Genomic DNA, 21,991 nt, shown 5'->3' on the forward strand with positions numbered 1-21,991 from the left:
CTCACCACTGATGAATGTGTAGGATTTGATCCACTCCTTGTTTTGATAATGCCCATCACCTGAAATAAAGTAATTTTTCATTGATGTGCAACTACTTGGAAATGTAACAAGGGCAAAAATAGCTCCTAGTAAACCATCTATCAAAGATCCAAAACCATGCCACACATCATCCAAAAAATTTATTACGCGCATTACAACTGACAATGCCATTCAACTCACAATTTAAAACTTTTTAGATTCAATATCAAAATAAATCTTCAAAATAATTGCAAAAAGGAAACTTGGTAAGGCAAGGTCGCCCTTAAATCTATGGATACTGCAATAAATGGGTATCTTGTGAGAACAGTGAAAAATCGTTGAGCAAAGCAGTAAAAAGACATATTCACTTAGTTTTCATGTTTGATCGCGGATTAAATGAGACAAAAGCTAACATATTTATCTGTCTACTCCTTTACCAATTCTTTAATAATTGGTACATTTAGAAAAATTAAAATTATAAAACATGGTAGAGCATGTGTGCATTGTGAAATATGAGCATTCTACACATCGGCCTTAATTATAAGAGGCCTAAAAGGTAAAAATATAATGGAATCTTGTAGTTAAATCAAATTTAGTAAAGGCAATTACAAAAACTATGTTAACATCTGTCGCGGAAAAAATATCATCTGTCTATGACGCTCTCAATTGTTGAATAACTCCATAATTGATCAAACTGTGTGGACATCCTACAAGTTTTTACAATATAGTAGCATGATGAGCAAAAATTAAATGCTATAATAAATCCTATATCTTTATTCGAAAGAAAATTTTAATCTTTTCGCTTGAAGAATTTAGCCCCTCCCCTTTTCTACAATTTCTACACATTTTTCTACACTAAACAATTCGTCACTTGAAACATTTCAGTATATGGAGCCCCTGAACAGCTGCTAGATCGACCAAACTAAGAGAAAGCGAGTTTCAGTAGATGTTCCTTGTACATGAGACTCATAACCAATACTTCCACTGCGCGGCACACTCCAAAGGTGATAGGAAGGGGGTTGCAGAAGACTCTTGAATTTTCAGACCATCCCTCCGTCAGTAGTAGGTTTTTTTGTAAACCTCTGCCAAAATTATATTGGTCAACAAGTACATCGCTTTACTCAGTGAAACGATCAGGTGAAAAGAATATTTCAAAAATAGTACACATAATATAGCGAATGGCCCAATTGGCTGACTATAAGGTCATGGCCTAACTTTAATAGTCAAGTGCTGCAAAAAGCAAGCACAAATATGTAATAAGATAAGTAGATAAAAATACTGAATTCAAATGATTACAATTATAGCTGTAGAGTGTCCAATAAATTACTGAATGTCATAAAAACAGGAACGATGTACACGTGATCTGAGATACCAATATCTCAATCTCAAAAGGATAGTGTCTAGAAACAATCATAGTCCATGGTGGCAGGTATCAATTTAAACGAAGTTTACACTGATGGCAATGTATAACGATTGCCCTGTCACTCCTCATCTCACCCCAGACCGCTATCAGGGTGCGTCCTGAGGATTGAGAATCTAAACCTTGTGCGCATGTAACACATTATAGCCGCAGTAGTCTTCTCCTCTCTCTGTGATAGTTTTTCAGCAGTCTCTTCTTGTGGGTACTTGTGGTGGCTTTGTGGACCCCATCCGCATTTGTTTTGAGTATATAATGGGTAAAAGGTGCCTTGTTCCACCTGATGATTCTGTTTGTTGTACTTTTCATTTTCCTCATTTCTGAGCTTTATAGACTGATCCATATCTTTTTTTTACGAAATGTGTGAATTGGGGTGGGGTAACACAGACAACAAAGAATTTTTGTTACAAATGTGCTCCAGAGACCTCGGAGGATACATCAGGTGCAAAAAAAAAAAGCCCCCCCCCCCCTACCCCCCCCCTATCCCCAAGGCAAAAAAAAAAAAATTTATTTTATTTTTTTGGGGACCAACAATTACTCATTATCAAGGGGTATCAATGCTGGCTTCAGTCACTACATCTCTGCATACTTCACGCGCCAGCCTGCATTTAGAAACGCGATGTTGTTTGTGTCTCATAGAACATAGCCACCGTTCTTGCATATAAGTGAGTGATTCACATTATTTTTCTCCTCCACAAGCACAGTGAAAGGGGTGTTAAGGGATCTCCCAACCATAACGCAAGTACAGGAGCATCACGGACTCAATCGTTGTTCTGGGAGTAGCCAAATCTCTTCATGGAGAGTGCAGTAAGCACATCCTGAACCATTCTCTTTGATGAACTGGAGAGGATCTCTTTAGGATGGGATCTCTTTACACTGTCCTCTATTGGATTTGCTAACCGTAATAAGTGTTTTCTCCTTGATTGCCCTTGAGACTTTATTATAAATGCATTTTGAATTGACATGTTGTAATGTTTCAAGGGTGTTTTGCTGGTTGATAATCAGGGTCCTGTGAGGTCTTTTTTGTGATGGTGACTGAGGCTGTGAATTCCTATTGCAGTTTTTCAACTGGGTTGGAGATACCTGGGCCCACCAAGTCCTGACCTGCAATGCTAAATCGGAGCGTCCAAGTTCTGATACGTTCTTACCCAAGATTGCTGTAATAAAATCTGTTCTGATGCAATCCTCCAATGGTTGAAACAAGTGACTTATACCCGGGATGGTCCCTCTGGAATGAACGTCCACCGGTGACGAAATTCCCTTAGTAATATGCAGTTCAAGATGGCACTTTGGGCTTCCTCAACACAATTGATGACACAGCTTGATGTCCCTGACAAACCATTTATGGACTTTAATCTGAGACCATGATTAGTTTCGTAAAAGCTTCGCTGCCAATTGGCTGCATCCCAAAGGCGGTCTCCTTCAGACTTCAATTTTAATACCTTTGCCTGAAATACTTTCTGCGCAAGATCTAGGTCCTACGCGTATTCTTCACATCAGACGGTCTTACTGGCTTTGGGGGGTAATCCATACTTTGGTCCTTGCTCCAACAGCGTATCCCCCATATCTAATAGCGCTTCAATCTTGCCACCAGCACTAACAGTCGTCTGCATACTTGACTGTTGCAAACACGGGGTTGGAGGCTGTGGCTAGGCATCTACTAGAGGCTTTATCCTAACGCATAGAATGCCATTGCTGCTACATCCCCTGAGTTGAACCTCCTCAGACTAAATGTTGGTTGGTCCCTAGTATTAATGATCTGTCTGCTGGCTTTTGGTAGTGGTTCTTTAGAGAGTACTGGATATAGCGGAGGACAGATTCCTCATGAAACATTTGTGAAGGGCTGCTTCTCTATTAAGACGATTGAAACGCATTATCAAGCGTCACCTGTAGTAATTGCTTCAGTGTCACAGTCTTCCCAGATCAGTCTCATTGGCTAGACTGAAGCCCTATTCCGGAGTTGAGCCCCTGCACAGGTCTGCAGTGGGCCAGCAGCATAGTGTTACAGTTTGAGAAAGACATTAGATAACTGACTTTTTTCCATGATTCTGCGTAAAAAAAAAAAAAAAAAATATCTCCCCGATTTCCAATTGTCATTACACCAGGTTTTCCCGTTCTTACCGGGCCTTTACAAGAGGGATTAATCTGCAATTCAGTGAACTCTTTCATACAGCTATGATGCTTCTGGTGGATTGGGTCAGTGGCCTTGTTCGTCGGCAGAAAATCGATGTATCCTTAAAGGGAGATACGGTGCTTCAAGACGGAAGCACTAGCAGACAAAGAAAAGGTGATCAGACTGCAGGGCCAGCTGCTGATGCAGAAGGACGAACAACTACAGTTGCTTAAGACGTCTGTTGAGGAGACAGTCCAAACAACGGTGGAGTCAGGGATTCAGAACTATAGTGCAGCTGTTCAACAGAACAGTGCAAGTGGTATAGTACGGTCTGCAACAGTAAAATCCTGAAGAAGGTGATGAAGAGTGTGGCTGCAGAGGAGGACAGGAGCAAGAACCTGATCGTGTTTGGGCTGAAAGAAGAGGAGGAAGAACAGCTTCCAGCGCTAGTTACCGCAGTTTTGGAGGAGATCGGGGAGAAACCTCACTTCGAAGCGACTAGAGTCGGTTGGAAGAGGCCAGGTAGTACGGCTATCCGACCAGTCAAGATCACCGTCCCAAGCTCAACAGCGGTTCATCAGATTCTGATGAAAACAGGGAGACTGAGGGAGAAGCACAAAGATGTATGGATATGTCCAGACAGATCCAGCGAAGAACGAGCAACAAGGAAGCATCTGGTCACTGACCTGAAGAAGAAGAGGGCGGAACAGACTCATCTCGACCACTACATCCGGTACGGGAAGGTATGTAGCCGTGATAAGAAGTCATCATGAGTTACACTCTCGGACACTGATCAGTATATATGAAGGAGTGATGATTATTTTAAGAATTTTCAGACGTTATCTGTATTTAAGAGACAACTATATATTTTGAATATTTTATTATTTGATTGTTTCACACTTTTCATATCTCATAATTTTATTACTAGGTGGAGGTGATGTTATTGAGACTTTGGGCGGCCATAAAACTCCTGTTTTGAAAGTTGTCCTCTGTACTTGTTTCACTGACCCACGCTTTATAGCATTTATACATCTCGGCCCATTTTTTATGTTTGTTCGACTTGCTGTACATTTGTATATTTGCTATTTTGTAAAGTTTCAAATCAAAAAAATCAGTTGACTGACTAATTGGTTGCAGGTCAGAAATTCGGCCGAAACTGTAAAATTTCGGCCCTGGAAATTTCAGCTCCAAAAACTGAAAATGGGACAGAGTATGGGACAGTATGATTTTCCAATTTTTTTCGAGATTTTGATTTCCAGTACCCCAATTTGGTTTTATACCATCCTCAATTAACTGACTAATTGGTTTGTGGGCAAAAATTTCATCCAATCTATCAAATGTGCGTTCAGAAATTTTCATATCTGAAATGGGACAGAGTTTTGAAAATACAACTTTTCGTTTTGTTAAGATTTCTGCTGTTAGCTTCGTCTGACCCTAATCAAACTTCCAGCACCTCAATCGTGTCATTTGGCATCTATAGTTGACTGACTAATTGGTTGCAGGTCAGAAATTCGGCCGGAACTGTAAAATTTCGGCCCTGGAAATTTCAGCTCCAAAAACTGAAAATGGGACAGAGTATGGGACAGTATGTTTTTCCAATTTTTTTCGAGATTTTGATTTTCAGTACCCCAATTTGGTTTCATACCATCATCAATTAACTGACTAATTGGTTTGTGGGCAAAAATTTCATCCAATCTATCAAATGTGCGTTCAGAAATTTTCATATCTGAAAATGGGACAGAGTTTTGAAAATACAACTTTTCGTTTTGTTAAGATTTCTGCTGTTAGCTTCGTCTGACCCTAATCAAACTTCCAGCACCTCAATCGTGTCATTTGGCATCTATAGTTGACTGACTAATTGGTTGCAGGTCAGAAATTCGGCCGAAACTGTAAAATTTCGGCCCTGGAAATTTCAGCTCCAAAAACTGAAAATGGGACAGAGTATGGGACAGTATGATTTTCCAATTTTTTTCGAGATTTTGATTTCCAGTACCCCAATTTGGTTTCATACCATCATCAATTAACTGACTAATTGGTTTGTGGGCAAAAATTTCATCCAATCTGTCAAATGTGCGTTCAGAAATTTTCATATCTGAAAATGGGACAGAGTTTTGAAAATACAACTTTTCGTTTTGTTAAGATTTCTGCTGTTAGGTTCCTCCGACCCGAATCAAACTTCCAGCACCTCAATCGTGTCATTTGGCATCTATAGTTGACTGACTAATTGGTTGCAGGTCAGAAATCCGGCCGAAACTGTAAAATTTCGGTTCTGGAAATTTCAGCTCCAAAAACTGAAAATGGGACAGAGTATGGGACAGTATGATTTTTCCAATTTTTTTCGAGATTTTGATTTCCAGTACCCCAATTTGGTTTCATACCATCATCAATTAACTGACTAATTGGTTTGTGGGCAAAAATTTCATCCAATCTGTCAAATGTGCGTTCAGAAATTTTCATATCTGAAAATGGGACAGAGTTTTGAAAATACAACTTTTCGTTTTGTTAAGATTTCTGCTGTGAGCTTCCTCCGACCCGAATCAAACTTCCAGCACCTCAATCGTGTCATTTGGCATCATAGTTGACTGACTAATTGGTTGCAGGTCAGAAATTCGGCCGAAACTGTAAAATTTCGGCCCTGGAAATTTCAGCTCCAAAAACTGAAAATGGGACAGAGTATGGGACAGTATGATTTTCCAATTTTTTTCGAGATTTTGATTTCCAGTACCCCAATTTGGTTTTATACCATCCTCAATTAACTGACTAATTGGTTTGTGGGCAAAAATTTCATCCAATCTATCAAATGTGCGTTCAGAAATTTTCATATCTGAAATGGGACAGAGTTTTGAAAATACAACTTTTCGTTTTGTTAAGATTTCTGCTGTTAGCTTCGTCTGACCCTAATCAAACTTCCAGCACCTCAATCGTGTCATTTGGCATCTATAGTTGACTGACTAATTGGTTGCAGGTCAGAAATTCGGCCGGAACTGTAAAATTTCGGCCCTGGAAATTTCAGCTCCAAAAACTGAAAATGGGACAGAGTATGGGACAGTATGTTTTTCCAATTTTTTTCGAGATTTTGATTTTCAGTACCCCAATTTGGTTTCATACCATCATCAATTAACTGACTAATTGGTTTGTGGGCAAAAATTTCATCCAATCTATCAAATGTGCGTTCAGAAATTTTCATATCTGAAAATGGGACAGAGTTTTGAAAATACAACTTTTCGTTTTGTTAAGATTTCTGCTGTTAGCTTCGTCTGACCCTAATCAAACTTCCAGCACCTCAATCGTGTCATTTGGCATCTATAGTTGACTGACTAATTGGTTGCAGGTCAGAAATTCGGCCGAAACTGTAAAATTTCGGCCCTGGAAATTTCAGCTCCAAAAACTGAAAATGGGACAGAGTATGGGACAGTATGATTTTCCAATTTTTTTCGAGATTTTGATTTCCAGTACCCCAATTTGGTTTCATACCATCATCAATTAACTGACTAATTGGTTTGTGGGCAAAAATTTCATCCAATCTGTCAAATGTGCGTTCAGAAATTTTCAAATCTGAAAATGGGACAGAGTTTTGAAAATACAACTTTTCGTTTTGTTAAGATTTCTGCTGTGAGCTTCCTCCGACCCGAATCAAACTTCCAACACCTCAATCGTGTCATTTGTTATCTATAGTTGACTGACTAATTGGTTGCAGGTCAGAAATTCGGCCGGAACTGTAAAATTTCGGCCCTGGAAATTTCAGCTCGAAAAACTGAAAATGGGACAGAGTATGGGACAGTATGATTTTCCAATTTTTTTCGAGATTTTGATTTCAGTACCCCAATTTGGTTTCATACCATCATCAATTAACTGACTAATTGGTTTGTGGGCAAAAATTTCATCCAATCTATCAGTATCAAATGTGCGTTCAGAAATTTTCATATCTGAAAATGGGACAGAGTTTTGAAAATACAACTTTTCGTTTTGTTAAGATTTCTGCTGTTAGCTTCCTCCGACCCGAATCAAACTTCCAGCACCTCAATCGTGTCATTTGGCATCTATAGTTGACTGACTAATTGGTTGCATGTCAGAAATCCGGCCGAAACTGTAAAATTTCGGTCTGGAAATTTCAGCTCCAAAAACTGAAAATGGGACAGAGTATGGGACAGTATGATTTTTCCAATTTTTTTCGAGATTTTGATTTCCAGTACCCCGCAATTTGGTTTCATACCATCATCAATTAACTGACTAATTGGTTTGTGGGCAAAAATTTCATCCAATCTGTCAAATGTGCGTTCAGAAATTTTCATATCTGAAAATGGGACAGAGTTTTGAAAATACAACTTTTCGTTTTGTTAAGATTTCTGCTGTGAGCTTCCTCCGACCCGAATCAAACTTCCAGCACCTCAATCGTGTCATTTGGCATCATAGTTGACTGACTAATTGGTTGCAGGTCAGAAATTCGGCCGAAACTGTAAAATTTCGGCCCTGGAAATTTCAGCTCCAAAAACTGAAAATGGGACAGAGTATGGGACAGTATGATTTTCCAATTTTTTTCGAGATTTTGATTTCCAGTACCCCAATTTGGTTTTATACCATCCTCAATTAACTGACTAATTGGTTTGTGGGCAAAAATTTCATCCAATCTATCAAATGTGCGTTCAGAAATTTTCATATCTGAAATGGGACAGAGTTTTGAAAATACAACTTTTCGTTTTGTTAAGATTTCTGCTGTTAGCTTCGTCTGACCCTAATCAAACTTCCAGCACCTCAATCGTGTCATTTGGCATCTATAGTTGACTGACTAATTGGTTGCAGGTCAGAAATTCGGCCGGAACTGTAAAATTTCGGCCCTGGAAATTTCAGCTCCAAAAACTGAAAATGGGACAGAGTATGGGACAGTATGTTTTTCCAATTTTTTTCGAGATTTTGATTTCAGTACCCCAATTTGGTTTCATACCATCATCAATTAACTGACTAATTGGTTTGTGGGCAAAAATTTCATCCAATCTATCAAATGTGCGTTCAGAAATTTTCATATCTGAAAATGGGACAGAGTTTTGAAAATACAACTTTTCGTTTTGTTAAGATTTCTGCTGTTAGCTTCGTCTGACCCTAATCAAACTTCCAGTACCTCAATCGTGTCATTTGGCATCTATAGTTGACTGACTAATTGGTTGCAGGTCAGAAATTCGGCCGAAACTGTAAAATTTCGGCCCTGGAAATTTCAGCTCCAAAAACTGAAAATGGGACAGAGTATGGGACAGTATGATTTTCCAATTTTTTTCGAGATTTTGATTTCCAGTACCCCAATTTGGTTTCATACCATCATCAATTAACTGACTAATTGGTTTGTGGGCAAAAATTTCATCCAATCTGTCAAATGTGCGTTCAGAAATTTTCAAATCTGAAAATGGGACAGAGTTTTGAAAATACAACTTTTCGTTTTGTTAAGATTTCTGCTGTGAGCTTCCTCCGACCCGAATCAAACTTCCAACACCTCAATCGTGTCATTTGGTATCTATAGTTGACTGACTAATTGGTTGCAGGTCAGAAATTCGGCCGAACTGTAAAATTTCGGCCCTGGAAATTTCAGCTCGAAAAACTGAAAATGGGACAGAGTATGGGACAGTATGATTTTCCAATTTTTTTCGAGATTTTGACTTTCAGTACCCCAATTTGGTTTCATACCATCATCAATTAACTGACTAATTGGTTTGTGGGCAAAAATTTCATCCAATCTATCAGTCAAATGTGCGTTCAGAAATTTTCATATCTGAAAATGGGACAGAGTTTTGAAAATACAACTTTTCGTTTTGTTAAGATTTCTGCTGTGAGCTTCCTCCGACCCGAATCAAACTTCCAGCACCTCAATCGTGTCATTTGGCATCTATAGTTGACTGACTAATTGGTTGCAGGTCAGAAATTCGGCCGAAACTGTAAAATTTCGGCCCTGCAAATTTCAGCCCAAAAACTGAAAATGGGACAGAGTATGGGACAGTATGATTTTCCAATTTTTTTCGAGATTTTGATTTCAGTACCCCAATTTGGTTTCATACCATCATCAATTAACTGACTAATTGGTTTGTGGGCAAAAATTTCATCCAATCTATCAAATGTGCGTTCAGAAATTTTCATATCTGAAAATGGGACAGAGTTTTGAAAATACAACTTTTCGTTTTGTTAAGATTTCTGCTGTGAGCTTCCTCCGACCCGAATCAAACTTCCAGCACCTCAATCGTGTCATTTGGCATCTATAGTTGACTGACTAATTGGTTGCAGGTCAGAAATTCGGCCGAAACTGTAAAATTTCGGCCCTGCAAATTTCAGCTCCAAAAACTGAAAATGGGACAGAGTATGGGACAGTATGATTTTCCAATTTTTTTCGAGATTTTGATTTCCAGTACCCCAATTTGGTTTCATACCATCATCAATTAACTGACTAATTGGTTTGTGGGCAAAAATTTCATCCAATCTGTCAAATGTGCGTTCAGAAATTTTCATATCTGAAAATGGGACAGAGTTTTGAAAATACAACTTTTCGTTTTGTTAAGATTTCTGCTGTGAGCTTCCTCCGACCCGAATCAAACTTCCAGCACCTCAATCGTGTCATTTGTTATCTATAGTTGACTGACTAATTGGTTGCAGGTCAGAAATTCGGCCGAACTGTAAAATTTCGGCCCTGGAAATTTCAGCTCGAAAAACTGAAAATTGGACAGAGTATGGGACAGTATGATTTTCCAATTTTTTTCGAGATTTTGATTTTCAGTACCCCAATTTGGTTTCATACCATCATCAATTAACTGACTAATTGGTTTGTGGGCAAAAATTTCATCCAAGCTGTCAAATGTGCGTTCAGAAATTTTCATATCTGAAAATGGGACAGAGTTTTGAAAATACAACTTTTCGTTTCGTTAAGATTTCTGCTGTTAGCTTCCTCCGACCCGAATCAAACTTCCAGCACCTCAATCGTGTCATTTGGCATCATAGTTGACTGACTAATTGGTTGCAGGTCAGAAATTTGGCCGAAACTGTAAAATTTCGGCCCTGGAAATTTCAGCTCCAAAAACTGAAAATGGGACAGAGTATGGGACAGTATGATTTTCCAATTTTTTTCGAGATTTTGATTTCCAGTACCCCAATTTGGTTTCATACCATCATCAATTAACTGACTAATTGGTTTGTGGGCAAAAATTTCATCCAATCTATCAAATGTGCGTTCAGAAATTTTCAAATCTGAAAATGGGACAGAGTTTTGAAAATACAACTTTTCGTTTTGTTAAGATTTCTGCTGTTAGCTTCCTCCGACCCGAATCAAACTTCCAGCACCTCAATCGTGTCATTTGGCATCTATAGTTGACTGACTAATTGGTTGCAGGTCAGAAATTCGGCCGAAACTGTAAAATTTCGGCCCTGCAAATTTCAGCCCAAAAACTGAAAATGGGACAGAGTATGGGACAGTATGATTTTCCAATTTTTTTCGAGATTTTGATTTCCAGTACCCCAATTTGGTTTCATACCATCATCAATTAACTGACTAATTGGTTTGTGGGCAAAAATTTCATCCAATCTGTCAAATGTGCGTTCAGAAATTTTCATATCTGAAAATGGGACAGAGTTTTGAAAATACAACTTTTCGTTTTGTTAAGATTTCTGCTGTGAGCTTCCTCCGACCCGAATCAAACTTCCAACACCTCAATCGTGTCATTTGTTATCTATAGTTGACTGACTAATTGGTTGCAGGTCAGAAATTCGGCCGGAACTGTAAAATTTCGGCCCTGGAAATTTCAGCTCGAAAAACTGAAAATTGGACAGAGTATGGGACAGTATGATTTTCCAATTTTTTTCGAGATTTTGATTTCAGTACCCCAATTTGGTTTCATACCATCATCAATTAACTGACTAATTGGTTTGTGGGCAAAAATTTCATCCAAGCTGTCAAATGTGCGTTCAGAAATTTTCATATCTGAAAATGGGACAGAGTTTTGAAAATACAACTTTTCGTTTCGTTAAGATTTCTGCTGTTAGCTTCCTCCGACCCGAATCAAACTTCCAGCACCTCAATCGTGTCATTTGGCATCATAGTTGACTGACTAATTGGTTGCAGGTCAGAAATTTGGCCGAAACTGTAAAATTTCGGCCCTGGAAATTTCAGCTCCAAAAACTGAAAATGGGACAGAGTATGGGACAGTATGATTTTCCAATTTTTTTCGAGATTTTGATTTCCAGTACCCCAATTTGGTTTCATACCATCATCAATTAACTGACTAATTGGTTTGTGGGCAAAAATTTCATCCAATCTGTCAAATGTGCGTTCAGAAATTTTCATATCTGAAAATGGGACAGAGTTTTGAAAATACAACTTTTCGTTTTGTTAAGATTTCTGCTGTGAGCTTCCTCCGACCCGAATCAAACTTCCAACACCTCAATCGTGTCATTTGTTATCTATAGTTGACTGACTACTTGGTTGCAGGTCAGAAATTCGGCCGAACTGTAAAATTTCGGCCCTGGAAATTTCAGCTCGAAAAACTGAAAATTGGACAGAGTATGGGACAGTATGATTTTCCAATTTTTTTCGAGATTTTGATTTTCAGTACCCCAATTTGGTTTCATACCATCATCAATTAACTGACTAATTGGTTTGTGGGCAAAAATTTCATCCAAGCTGTCAAATGTGCGTTCAGAAATTTTCATATCTGAAAATGGGACAGAGTTTTGAAAATACAACTTTTCGTTTCGTTAAGATTTCTGCTGTTAGCTTCCTCCGACCCGAATCAAACTTCCAGCACCTCAATCGTGTCATTTGGCATCTATAGTTGACTGACTAATTGGTTGCAGGTCAGAAATTTGGCCGAAACTGTAAAATTTCGGCCCTGGAAATTTCAGCTCCAAAAACTGAAAATGGGACAGAGTATGGGACAGTATGATTTTCCAATTTTTTTCGAGATTTTGACTTCCAGTACCCCAATTTGGTTTCATACCATCATCAATTAACTGACTAATTGGTTTGTGGGCAAAAATTTCATCCAATATGTCAAATGTGCGTTCAGAAATTTTCAAATCTGAAAATGGGACAGAGTTTTGAAAATACAACTTTTCGTTTTGTTAAGATTTCTGCTGTGAGCTTCCTCCGACCCGAATCAAACTTCCAGCACCTCAATCGTGTCATTTGTTATCTATAGTTGACTGACTAATTGGTTGCAGGTCAGAAATTCGGCCGGAACTGTAAAATTTCGGCCCTGGAAATTTCAGCTCGAAAAACTGAAAATGGGACAGAGTATGGGACAGTATGATTTTCCAATTTTTTTCGAGATTTTGATTTCAGTACCCCAATTTGGTTTCATACCATCATCAATTAACTGACTAATTGGTTTGTGGGCAAAAATTTCATCCAATCTATCAAATGTGCGTTCAGAAATTTTCATATCTGAAAATGGGACAGAGTTTTGAAAATACAACTTTTCGTTTCGTTAAGATTTCTGCTGTTAGCTTCCTCCGACCCGAATCAAACTTCCAGCACCTCAATCGTGTCATTTGGCATCATAGTTGACTGACTAATTGGTTGCAGGTCAGAAATTTGGCCGAAACTGTAAAATTTCGGCCCTGGAAATTTCAGCTCCAAAAACTGAAAATGGGACAGAGTATGGGACAGTATGATTTTCCAATTTTTTTCGAGATTTTGATTTCCAGTACCCCAATTTGGTTTCATACCATCATCAATTAACTGACTAATTGGTTTGTGGGCAAAAATTTCATCCAATCTGTCAAATGTGCGTTCAGAAATTTTCAAATCTGAAAATGGGACAGAGTTTTGAAAATACAACTTTTCGTTTTGTTAAGATTTCTGCTGTGAGCTTCCTCCGACCCGAATCAAACTTCCAGCACCTCAATCGTGTCATTTGTTATCTATAGTTGACTGACTAATTGGTTGCAGGTCAGAAATTCGGCCGGAACTGTAAAATTTCGGCCCTGGAAATTTCAGCTCGAAAAACTGAAAATGGGACAGAGTATGGGACAGTATGATTTTCCAATTTTTTTCGAGATTTTGATTTTCAGTACCCCAATTTGGTTTCATACCATCATCAATTAACTGACTAATTGGTTTGTGGGCAAAAATTTCATCCAATCTATCAAATGTGCGTTCAGAAATTTTCATATCTGAAATGGGACAGAGTTTTGAAAATACAACTTTTCGTTTTGTTAAGATTTCTGCTGTTAGCTTCGTCTGACCCTAATCAAACTTCCAGCACCTCAATCGTGTCATTTGGCATCTATAGTTGACTGACTAATTGGTTGCAGGTCAGAAATTCGGCCGAACTGTAAAATTTCGGCCCTGGAAATTTCAGCTCCAAAAACTGAAAATGGGACAGAGTATGGGACAGTATGATTTTCCAATTTTTTTCGAGATTTTGATTTCAGTACCCCAATTTGGTTTCATACCATCATCAATTAACTGACTAATTGGTTTGTGGGCAAAAATTTCATCCAATCTGTCAAATGTGCGTTCAGAAATTTTCATATCTGAAAATAGGACAGAGTTTTGAAAATACAACTTTTCGTTTTGTTAAGATTTCTGCTGTTAGCTTCCTCCGACCCGAATCAAACTTCCAGCACCTCAATCGTGTCATTTGGCATCATAGTTGACTGACTAATTGGTTGCAGGTCAGAAATTCGGCCGAAACTGTAAAATTTCGGCCCTGCAAATTTCAGCCCAAAAACTGAAAATGGGACAGAGTATGGGACAGTATGATTTTCCAATTTTTTTCGAGATTTTGATTTCCAGTACCCCAATTTGGTTTCATACCATCATCAATTAACTGACTAATTGGTTTGTGGGCAAAAATTTCATCCAATCTGTCAAATGTGCGTTCAGAAATTTTCATATCTGAAAATGGGACAGAGTTTTGAAAATACAACTTTTCGTTTCGTTAAGATTTCTGCTGTGAGCTTCCTCCGACCCGAATCAAACTTCCAGCACCTCAATCGTGTCATTTGTTATATATAGTTGACTGACTAATTGGTTGCAGGTCAGAAATTCGGCCGGAACTGTAAAATTTCGGCCCTGGAAATTTCAGCTCGAAAAACTGAAAATGGGACAGAGTATGGGACAGTATGATTTTCCAATTTTTTTCGAGATTTTGATTTTCAGTACCCCAATTTGGTTTCATACCATCATCAATTAACTGACTAATTGGTTTGTGGGCAAAAATTTCATCCAATCTATCAAATGTGCGTTCAGAAATTTTCATATCTGAAATGGGACAGAGTTTTGAAAATACAACTTTTCGTTTTGTTAAGATTTCTGCTGTTAGCTTCGTCTGACCCTAATCAAACTTCCAGCACCTCAATCGTGTCATTTGGCATCTATAGTTGACTGACTAATTGGTTGCAGGTCAGAAATTCGGCCGGAACTGTAAAATTTCGGCCCTGGAAATTTCAGCTCCAAAAACTGAAAATGGGACAGAGTATGGGACAGTATGATTTTCCAATTTTTTTCGAGATTTTGATTTTCAGTACCCCAATTTGGTTTCATACCATCATCAATTAACTGACTAATTGGTTTGTGGGCAAAAATTTCATCCAATCTGTCAAATGTGCGTTCAGAAATTTTCATATCTGAAAATGGGACAGAGTTTTGAAAATACAACTTTTCGTTTTGTTAAGATTTCTGCTGTGAGCTTCCTCCGACTATAATGAGGAACCGCCATACAAAAGAGCCAGTTTGGATCCACGACATGAATATTTGTTTTCGATCTCTACGGATTGATAATTGATATGGAGATCTACAGAGAGTTATTCTGAATAACTGAATATTCAAATATTCAAATATTCGGCGAATAGACACTAGATAGTACTATCAGGGTTATCAGTATTAAATGAATTGTGATGTTTGACGGCTTGACCGTAGCTCAGGAATTACAATTTCGGTGACATACACTTATTTGCAACGTTTGAGAGTGGTGAATTGTCTTTAATATGAAGTGGTGAATTGTCTTTAATATGAATGCAATATTACATAAAATGCAATATTACATAAAAATATACAAAAATTAATTAAACGGTAAAGAGGTCAAGATGTGTTTGTCCTGTCAAGTGTCATACCACTTTACTCGTTTGATATCGTTAGCAATTTTTTTTTAAATCTTGGTGATCAGCCAAAAAAACCCGATTGTAAGATAAAAGTCTTTGCCTGCTTATCCATTATCTATAACTAGCTCTAAAAGTAACAGAGATCGTTCAAAAGGACGATCCACATGTTCGGGTTCCAAAATATGTTACAATATTTTGAACAATAAGACTAATATATAAAACCATTATATTTAATCTATCCTTCTAGTTCTACAGCTAACAAGAAAATGTTTCTTATTGTATTTTTGACATTGGTGCCGACATTGCAAACTCAAAGTGGTGAGTAAATATTACTATTAGATGGTTATTCGTTCATACTTATCTTTATCGGCAGAAATTTAGAATCTGTTTCTTCCCATCTGTTGTTTGTTTGTTTGTTTATAGAACCCGTCCCCAATCTCGTATCGGAAAATGACTAAACTCAGGTCCGAGTGTGAATACGGGTGGTACCTGCAAGAGTGTTCATTAAGCATTTAGAGTTCTGTAAAACTGCAGTTACAATTGTGCTAGAGTATTTTTAGTATATACGATTGGTATCAGATTTATATCCCTACATGCTTCCAAAATTTGTAAAGCCGTAGTACATACATATCATATTACACCGGAGCCTACACAGTGCAATCTCCTCCAGTCGATCTGCGCCGCGTATGTTTATATAAGCGCGCGGCGCAGACTGGAGGAAACCACACTCTGCAAGTTCGATCCAGTGCAATGCTACGTGTACGTACTACGGCTTCATCTCCAACTTTCTGCACAATGTACTGGAATGTTTTGAAGGAAAAGAAAGAACAACAAAAATTATATATATAAATAAAATCAGCGATTTAATGTTAGGAGGGTTTAATTCCCTGGTTTCTAAAATCAGCTTTTAAAAAAAAAATAATAAAGTATGTAACGTCGATACCAAACCGATTATTGAGCGATAATAACTGAGTAGTTGATTCCTGGGTTGCGGAGTCATTCAGATGTTCCAGTTTTTTAATGTGGTTCTTGTTCAGTTCTTGACCAGAAGTGTCTAATGAAGAAAACTCTTCCTTAAATGCTGATATAAGTCGTCTCAATCCCAGAAATTATGAATGATGACCCAGTGTAAAAGTGCAGAAATCGGCCGAAAATAACAAAGACTAAAAACAGTTAAAAAGTGACAAGATTCAAACACAAGGAAAATTAATAACTTAGAGCGTAATAAGGAATATCTCCAAACAGAGTTTTCTGAGAGGGTGAGAGGTTCTTTAATTAGAACTAAAGATTAAATGAGACCCACTAAAGGTACTAAATTAACCGGACTGCTAGCAAGGAATCGAGATTGGGAATAAAAATAAAAGCGGAATAAATTTTAAGATAATCTTCTTCCCATCTATGAATGGTCTGATTAAAGTTTTAATAAAGCCCACATACTCATAGACTGCCTAATAGTAATAAATCTAAAATGCGTTTAAGTACAGTTTAGCCATATTTGATCAGAAAATTAAAATCTTAATCCATTTCACTTGAACTTTAAGTTTAAATTGCAGGTTTGGTTCCAATCAAGAGCGTCGTCATGACAACAGAAGATACCTCATACCCGGCAACCAACCTACTCGATGGAAACTATGCAACTATTGGACACAGTATTCAGAGAAACCATTCTAATGGATTTATCATCTCAATAGAACTCCCGTCAGCATATAGAATATCCCTGATACGGGTGATTAATAGGCAAGACTGTTGTAAAAAGAGAATTATCGGATTTAGCGTGTACATCGTGGACAAGGACGGATCAGAGGTCCACTGTGGCAGTTTCACTGAAGCGAAGTCAGAATATGAGTTTATGCGGGGAGGAGTTGGAGATAAGGTTGAGATAAGAAAGGAGGGGGATGTAGGGCCAGTTAATCTGGCAGAGGTGGAGATCAACGGTGTTCCAGGTGATGACATTCTCGATATCATTCTATTTCTCGAATTTTAAATAGATTGAGATGCTAAAAATTAAAACAATTGCATTTAATAATGTATGTAGTTTTCAATGACAGGCAATTAATTGTAAATTTCAGTATGCGATAACCTCGCCCCTTGGAAGAAAGTAACATCGGAGCCAGCCCTACCAGCTCCAAACGGAGTAGAGATAACACTCAGCTGTCCTGCAGACTACACCAACAAGGCAGGTGACAAAGCCACTTGTCAGAACGGAACTTTTGTCCCAGTTGATCAATCTCCTGATTGTCGTGGTGAGTTGACTACTGAATATATGGTGCACACAAAAAAATAATATACTTCTCTTGGCTGATTCCTAACATCACGTGGAAAACAGAAATCGAAAAGTTCTACATTTTCAGCCAAGTGCTCCGTCAACTTCAATCTAGATATCATGGTAGCAGACTATGAGTTACCAGCTGAAGATGGGACAGAAATATCCTACAGCTGCCCACGAAGACAAGCGAAGAAAATAAAAGATGTCAAAGCAGTCTGCCAACAGGGTACAATCACCTTTCCTGGTGGATATCCAGATTGCTCCATAATAGGTTGGATATTTTTTCTGATTTGTTTGATTACAAGTTAAGGGACTTAAACATTAATTAATGTACTAATTTAAAACTGTTTCCTCGAACCTTTTTAGGGCCGAAAGGTTTGAGGCAGTTTTAAATCTGTACGAAAAGATATTTCAACCTTCGGTAATATTTCTTATCAGTTCATTCGATTCACTGATAAACAAGTTTTAGTTTAAATTATTTTGCGATAACATAACGAATATGCTTAATAGTAAACTTCATGTACTCCAAAAGGCAAAAAGTGATTTCGTAATATGTGAAGGGTCCCTTATTAATGTTCTTAGTCTTATTACGATACCGTGACAACGAGTTGATAGTCGGCACCAGGCGATTTAAAATAACACATTTTAAAAAGATGGGGTAGAAACAAGAAAAAGGGGCTCCCGTCTTGTTCCCTGAATTACATTTGGCATTTATTGATCCGAACCTGGAGAAAGAAAGTCTCCAGGGATGCCGTAGAACCTGGAGAAAAAAGTCTCCAGGGATGCCGTAGAACCTGGAAAAAAAGAAAGTCTCCAGTGATGCCGTAGAACCTGGAGAAAGAAAGTCTCCAGTGATGCCGTAGAACCTGGAGAAATAAAGTCTCCAGGGATGCCGTTAATTTCAGCTTAATGTTCCACGGTCATACTTTTCGGATAGTAAAACTAAAAGACACTTATTCAAATACATTTAAAGTTTTAAATAGTTAGAATAAAACATGGTTTCTCATACGAGCTTTTTGTTTCTACTTTATACTTTCATAGCAAAGCAATTAATTTGCTTTCATTCATCATTCATAATCAGTAATCACAAGCTATCCCTGCCACGACGGGAATTGTAAAATTTTACAATGAAAATCACAAAATTTCAGAAGTAAATCCTCAGATGACCAGATTGATTATGAATAACGGCTTAACTATCAATTATCTAATTTCTCCAAAAACTCAAGCTCAGCACTATAAATATTTAAACAGTGCAAGAGATTAATAAATAGCTTAATTGATTTAAAGCAAAATAATATACTGTCACCAGTAAACGATGAAAAAAAAAAACAAATAAATAACAACAATTTCTTAAGCTCTACTTGCTTATTATATTATCACAGTAGAATACCGTTCAAGAGACTTTTAACAAACCTTACCGGCAATATCTTTATCATTTTACATTCGGAAAATTTATGATATGTTTTATAGATATTTTAAATTTTTAGAAGCTTCTAACAAATTTATCGCCGATAAGATATAACTTTCAAACAATCAAGTCAGCAATAATCACTTGCAAACTACAACAGAGAAACAGGGAGCTATAGTCAGCGTTACATAGTATTTAATATATAGTAAATAAACTTATTAAGTATAACCAATCCTAAAGTTCTCATAAACTATTAACAAATCTAAGCAAATCTAATCTAATGTTATGGCACAAATATTACAATAATAAGAGTTACAAATGAGGTGCAAGACAAAAGATAAGGATAACAGCCGTCATAATTATACGAGACTTTACATAATTATGTATAAGTTACATCACAAAAACGTAAATTAAATCAGATTCAACATTTCATCAAGAAACACAACAAAATAGAAAAGTCATCAGACAGACTACAGTTTTTTCAAAAATGTTTTCTGACAATTTTTTGTTGGGTAATGGTTAGGAAATATCAAAATTGCCAAAATCTGTGTTTATCTATAGAAAATCCTATCTGCACTTAAGCCTAAAATTATTTTTATAATAAGATATAATATAACTAATTTCTATCTGTTCAACTATCAAAACCTTACCCCATTTCTATGTTGGAAGAATGAATCTTTTATCCGATTGGAAAAATATCGTAATCATAAATTTGAATCCTAAATATCTTTATCGTACAAATTAAGAGAAACAAGTAAGCTGTACAAAATAATCAATAAATAAATAACCTAGTGCAGTCTCTTATACAAAAAGCCTAAAAGACTCAGCCAATTTCTTGCCAGAAATGAAAATCAAAATATTATGTGAATTTTTTCGTTGCAAGGAAAGAAATTGGCTGAAAAGTGTACCGTTGCTGCCCTTAACATTTTTTGAAAGTTTAACGTTAGATTTGACGATCTAAGGACTATTTCGGTCACAATTTGTAAAGAGCAGCAGCGGTTAAAATCCTATATTAAAATTTCACGCAATGTATTCCAACCGGTCTAGCCAATTTCAGCCACTTCGAAATCCTACTCTCAGTTCATATTTGTAAATGTTCAGATCATGATAGTTCAGAATTTCATAGACTTTAAAGCGTTTTGTCCGGGAAAAAGGGCAAAGAACGGTCAAAAACACCCGTTACCTAAGGCAAAGAAGGAAGCTTGAGTTACTGGATAACAGTAAGCTAGCACCCTCTAGTTACTCAGGAAACTTGACAACAGTAACCTAGCAACGTATACTCTAACTAGTCGTATAACAAGGGTTCGTCGTCCTCTTGCCTCAGTTCGTCCCTGACTGGTTCCATAGGGTACATGTCCACCAAGGTGTTGCTACGCAACCGCCCACGTGTTCTTTTCCACTTTCTGTACCTGCACAGTGCACATGAAAGTTTGGAAAGAAATAAAACTAAAAGCGGAGCAGCATCCTTAAATACAGCTGCAATAATAGGGAAATGTTTGTTTTAACACCCAAGTACTCAAGTAAAATGCGTCGTCAGATCCAATTAAATCCAAAACTTGGAACCGATCCAATTAAATCCAAAACTTGGAACATACCCAACAGCTGTTGCCAGTACACCAAGAGTCACAGCTATAGACAGGCCCACTGTTACCATGGTGGTGAAATCGTACTTGTGGTCAGAATCCGTGAAAGATTGTATGACCACGTGATCAGGCGATACTGAACAACCTGGGGAGGAATGTCAGATTAGAGAGGGGGGAGGAATGTCAGATTAGAGAGGGGGGAGGTGTGATTTTAGTGTGATTTAAACTTTTACAAGTATACAAATATACAGCATGTGAGGGTCAGAGAGCTCAGGAAAACATCTTACTTAATTTTGGTAAGTATCATAAAGTAACAGTTATATTAAATCAGAAAATTGTGAGAGGGTTCTTACCCTGAGCGTTGTCATGACAACAGTATTTGAGATTAGACCGGTAGTTTAGGAAGCAGCTTGTGTTGAGTGAGCAGGGGTCTTCACACATAGTCCAGTCACACCGCTCACCGTAGAAACCGTGTCCACAACTGAAATAGTTTAAATGTTATAGTCGCCGAATGTGTGCAAGGGTTGACATTTTTCATGGTTGGACTTATAAACTAGGTTTTACGTGACCAGGGTAGCAAAATGCCAAGTAGCAGGTTTCTCAGTTCTCCTCCTACCTCCCTGATATTGACTATCTTGAAGCTACTAACCTGCAAGCTTGGTGTGACCCGGTAGAGTTACACCAGCTGTCTCCTTCACAGTAGCCCTGGTCACAACTAGACTTCTCAGATAGACACGTCCTCAGAGTGTCCAGTCCCTGAACACACCCGCACTCGCCCCGTCGTTCATCTCCCCACGCCGCAAAACACAAGTCCGAGCAACCGCCGCGGTTGTTTCGGCAACTCAACAACTCAGGGTCTGGGGGAAGGAATGATTTTATTAGTAATCCATGAAAAGATTTGAAAATACTGTTGTTGGGATATTTGTGCTAAATATATTTATGTTCGGAGACAAGTACTTGGAGTTTAAGGGGGGGTTCACCCTGATTTTTTTGTGAAACTTGGTTTCAAGATAGCAGTTGACCAACAAACTAGGACCAGAGACCGAACTTTTGAGGGGGTCCCGGACCCCAACCGCCAAACAGTGCCCGCGGGGCAGCCACGCCCATATTTGGT

At 37.9% G+C, this 21,991-nt stretch overlaps 1 protein-coding gene across 1 annotated transcript in view; it reads right to left on the reverse strand.

Moving 5' to 3' along the window:
- Positions 1-18,865: 18,865 nt before the first annotated feature.
- The window catches only part of LOC134815218 (low-density lipoprotein receptor-related protein 1-like), a 42,347-nt gene continuing 39,221 nt past the window's right edge, over positions 18,866-21,991 (reverse strand). Inside the window, exons 32-35 of the mRNA XM_063823735.1 lie at positions 21,527-21,734; positions 21,231-21,358; positions 20,890-21,022; positions 18,866-20,703 (exon numbers count right to left, since the gene is read on the reverse strand). Of these exons, the coding sequence (XP_063679805.1) occupies positions 20,580-20,703; positions 20,890-21,022; positions 21,231-21,358; positions 21,527-21,734 (593 nt within the window). The 3' untranslated portion in view covers positions 18,866-20,579. The remainder of the gene's footprint in view (positions 20,704-20,889; positions 21,023-21,230; positions 21,359-21,526; positions 21,735-21,991) is intronic.

Source organism: Bolinopsis microptera, chromosome 5, assembly GCF_026151205.1.
Source record: "Bolinopsis microptera isolate Bmic1 chromosome 5, MBARI_Bmic_1.0, whole genome shotgun sequence".
NCBI classification, from domain to species: domain Eukaryota; kingdom Metazoa; phylum Ctenophora; class Tentaculata; order Lobata; family Bolinopsidae; genus Bolinopsis; species Bolinopsis microptera.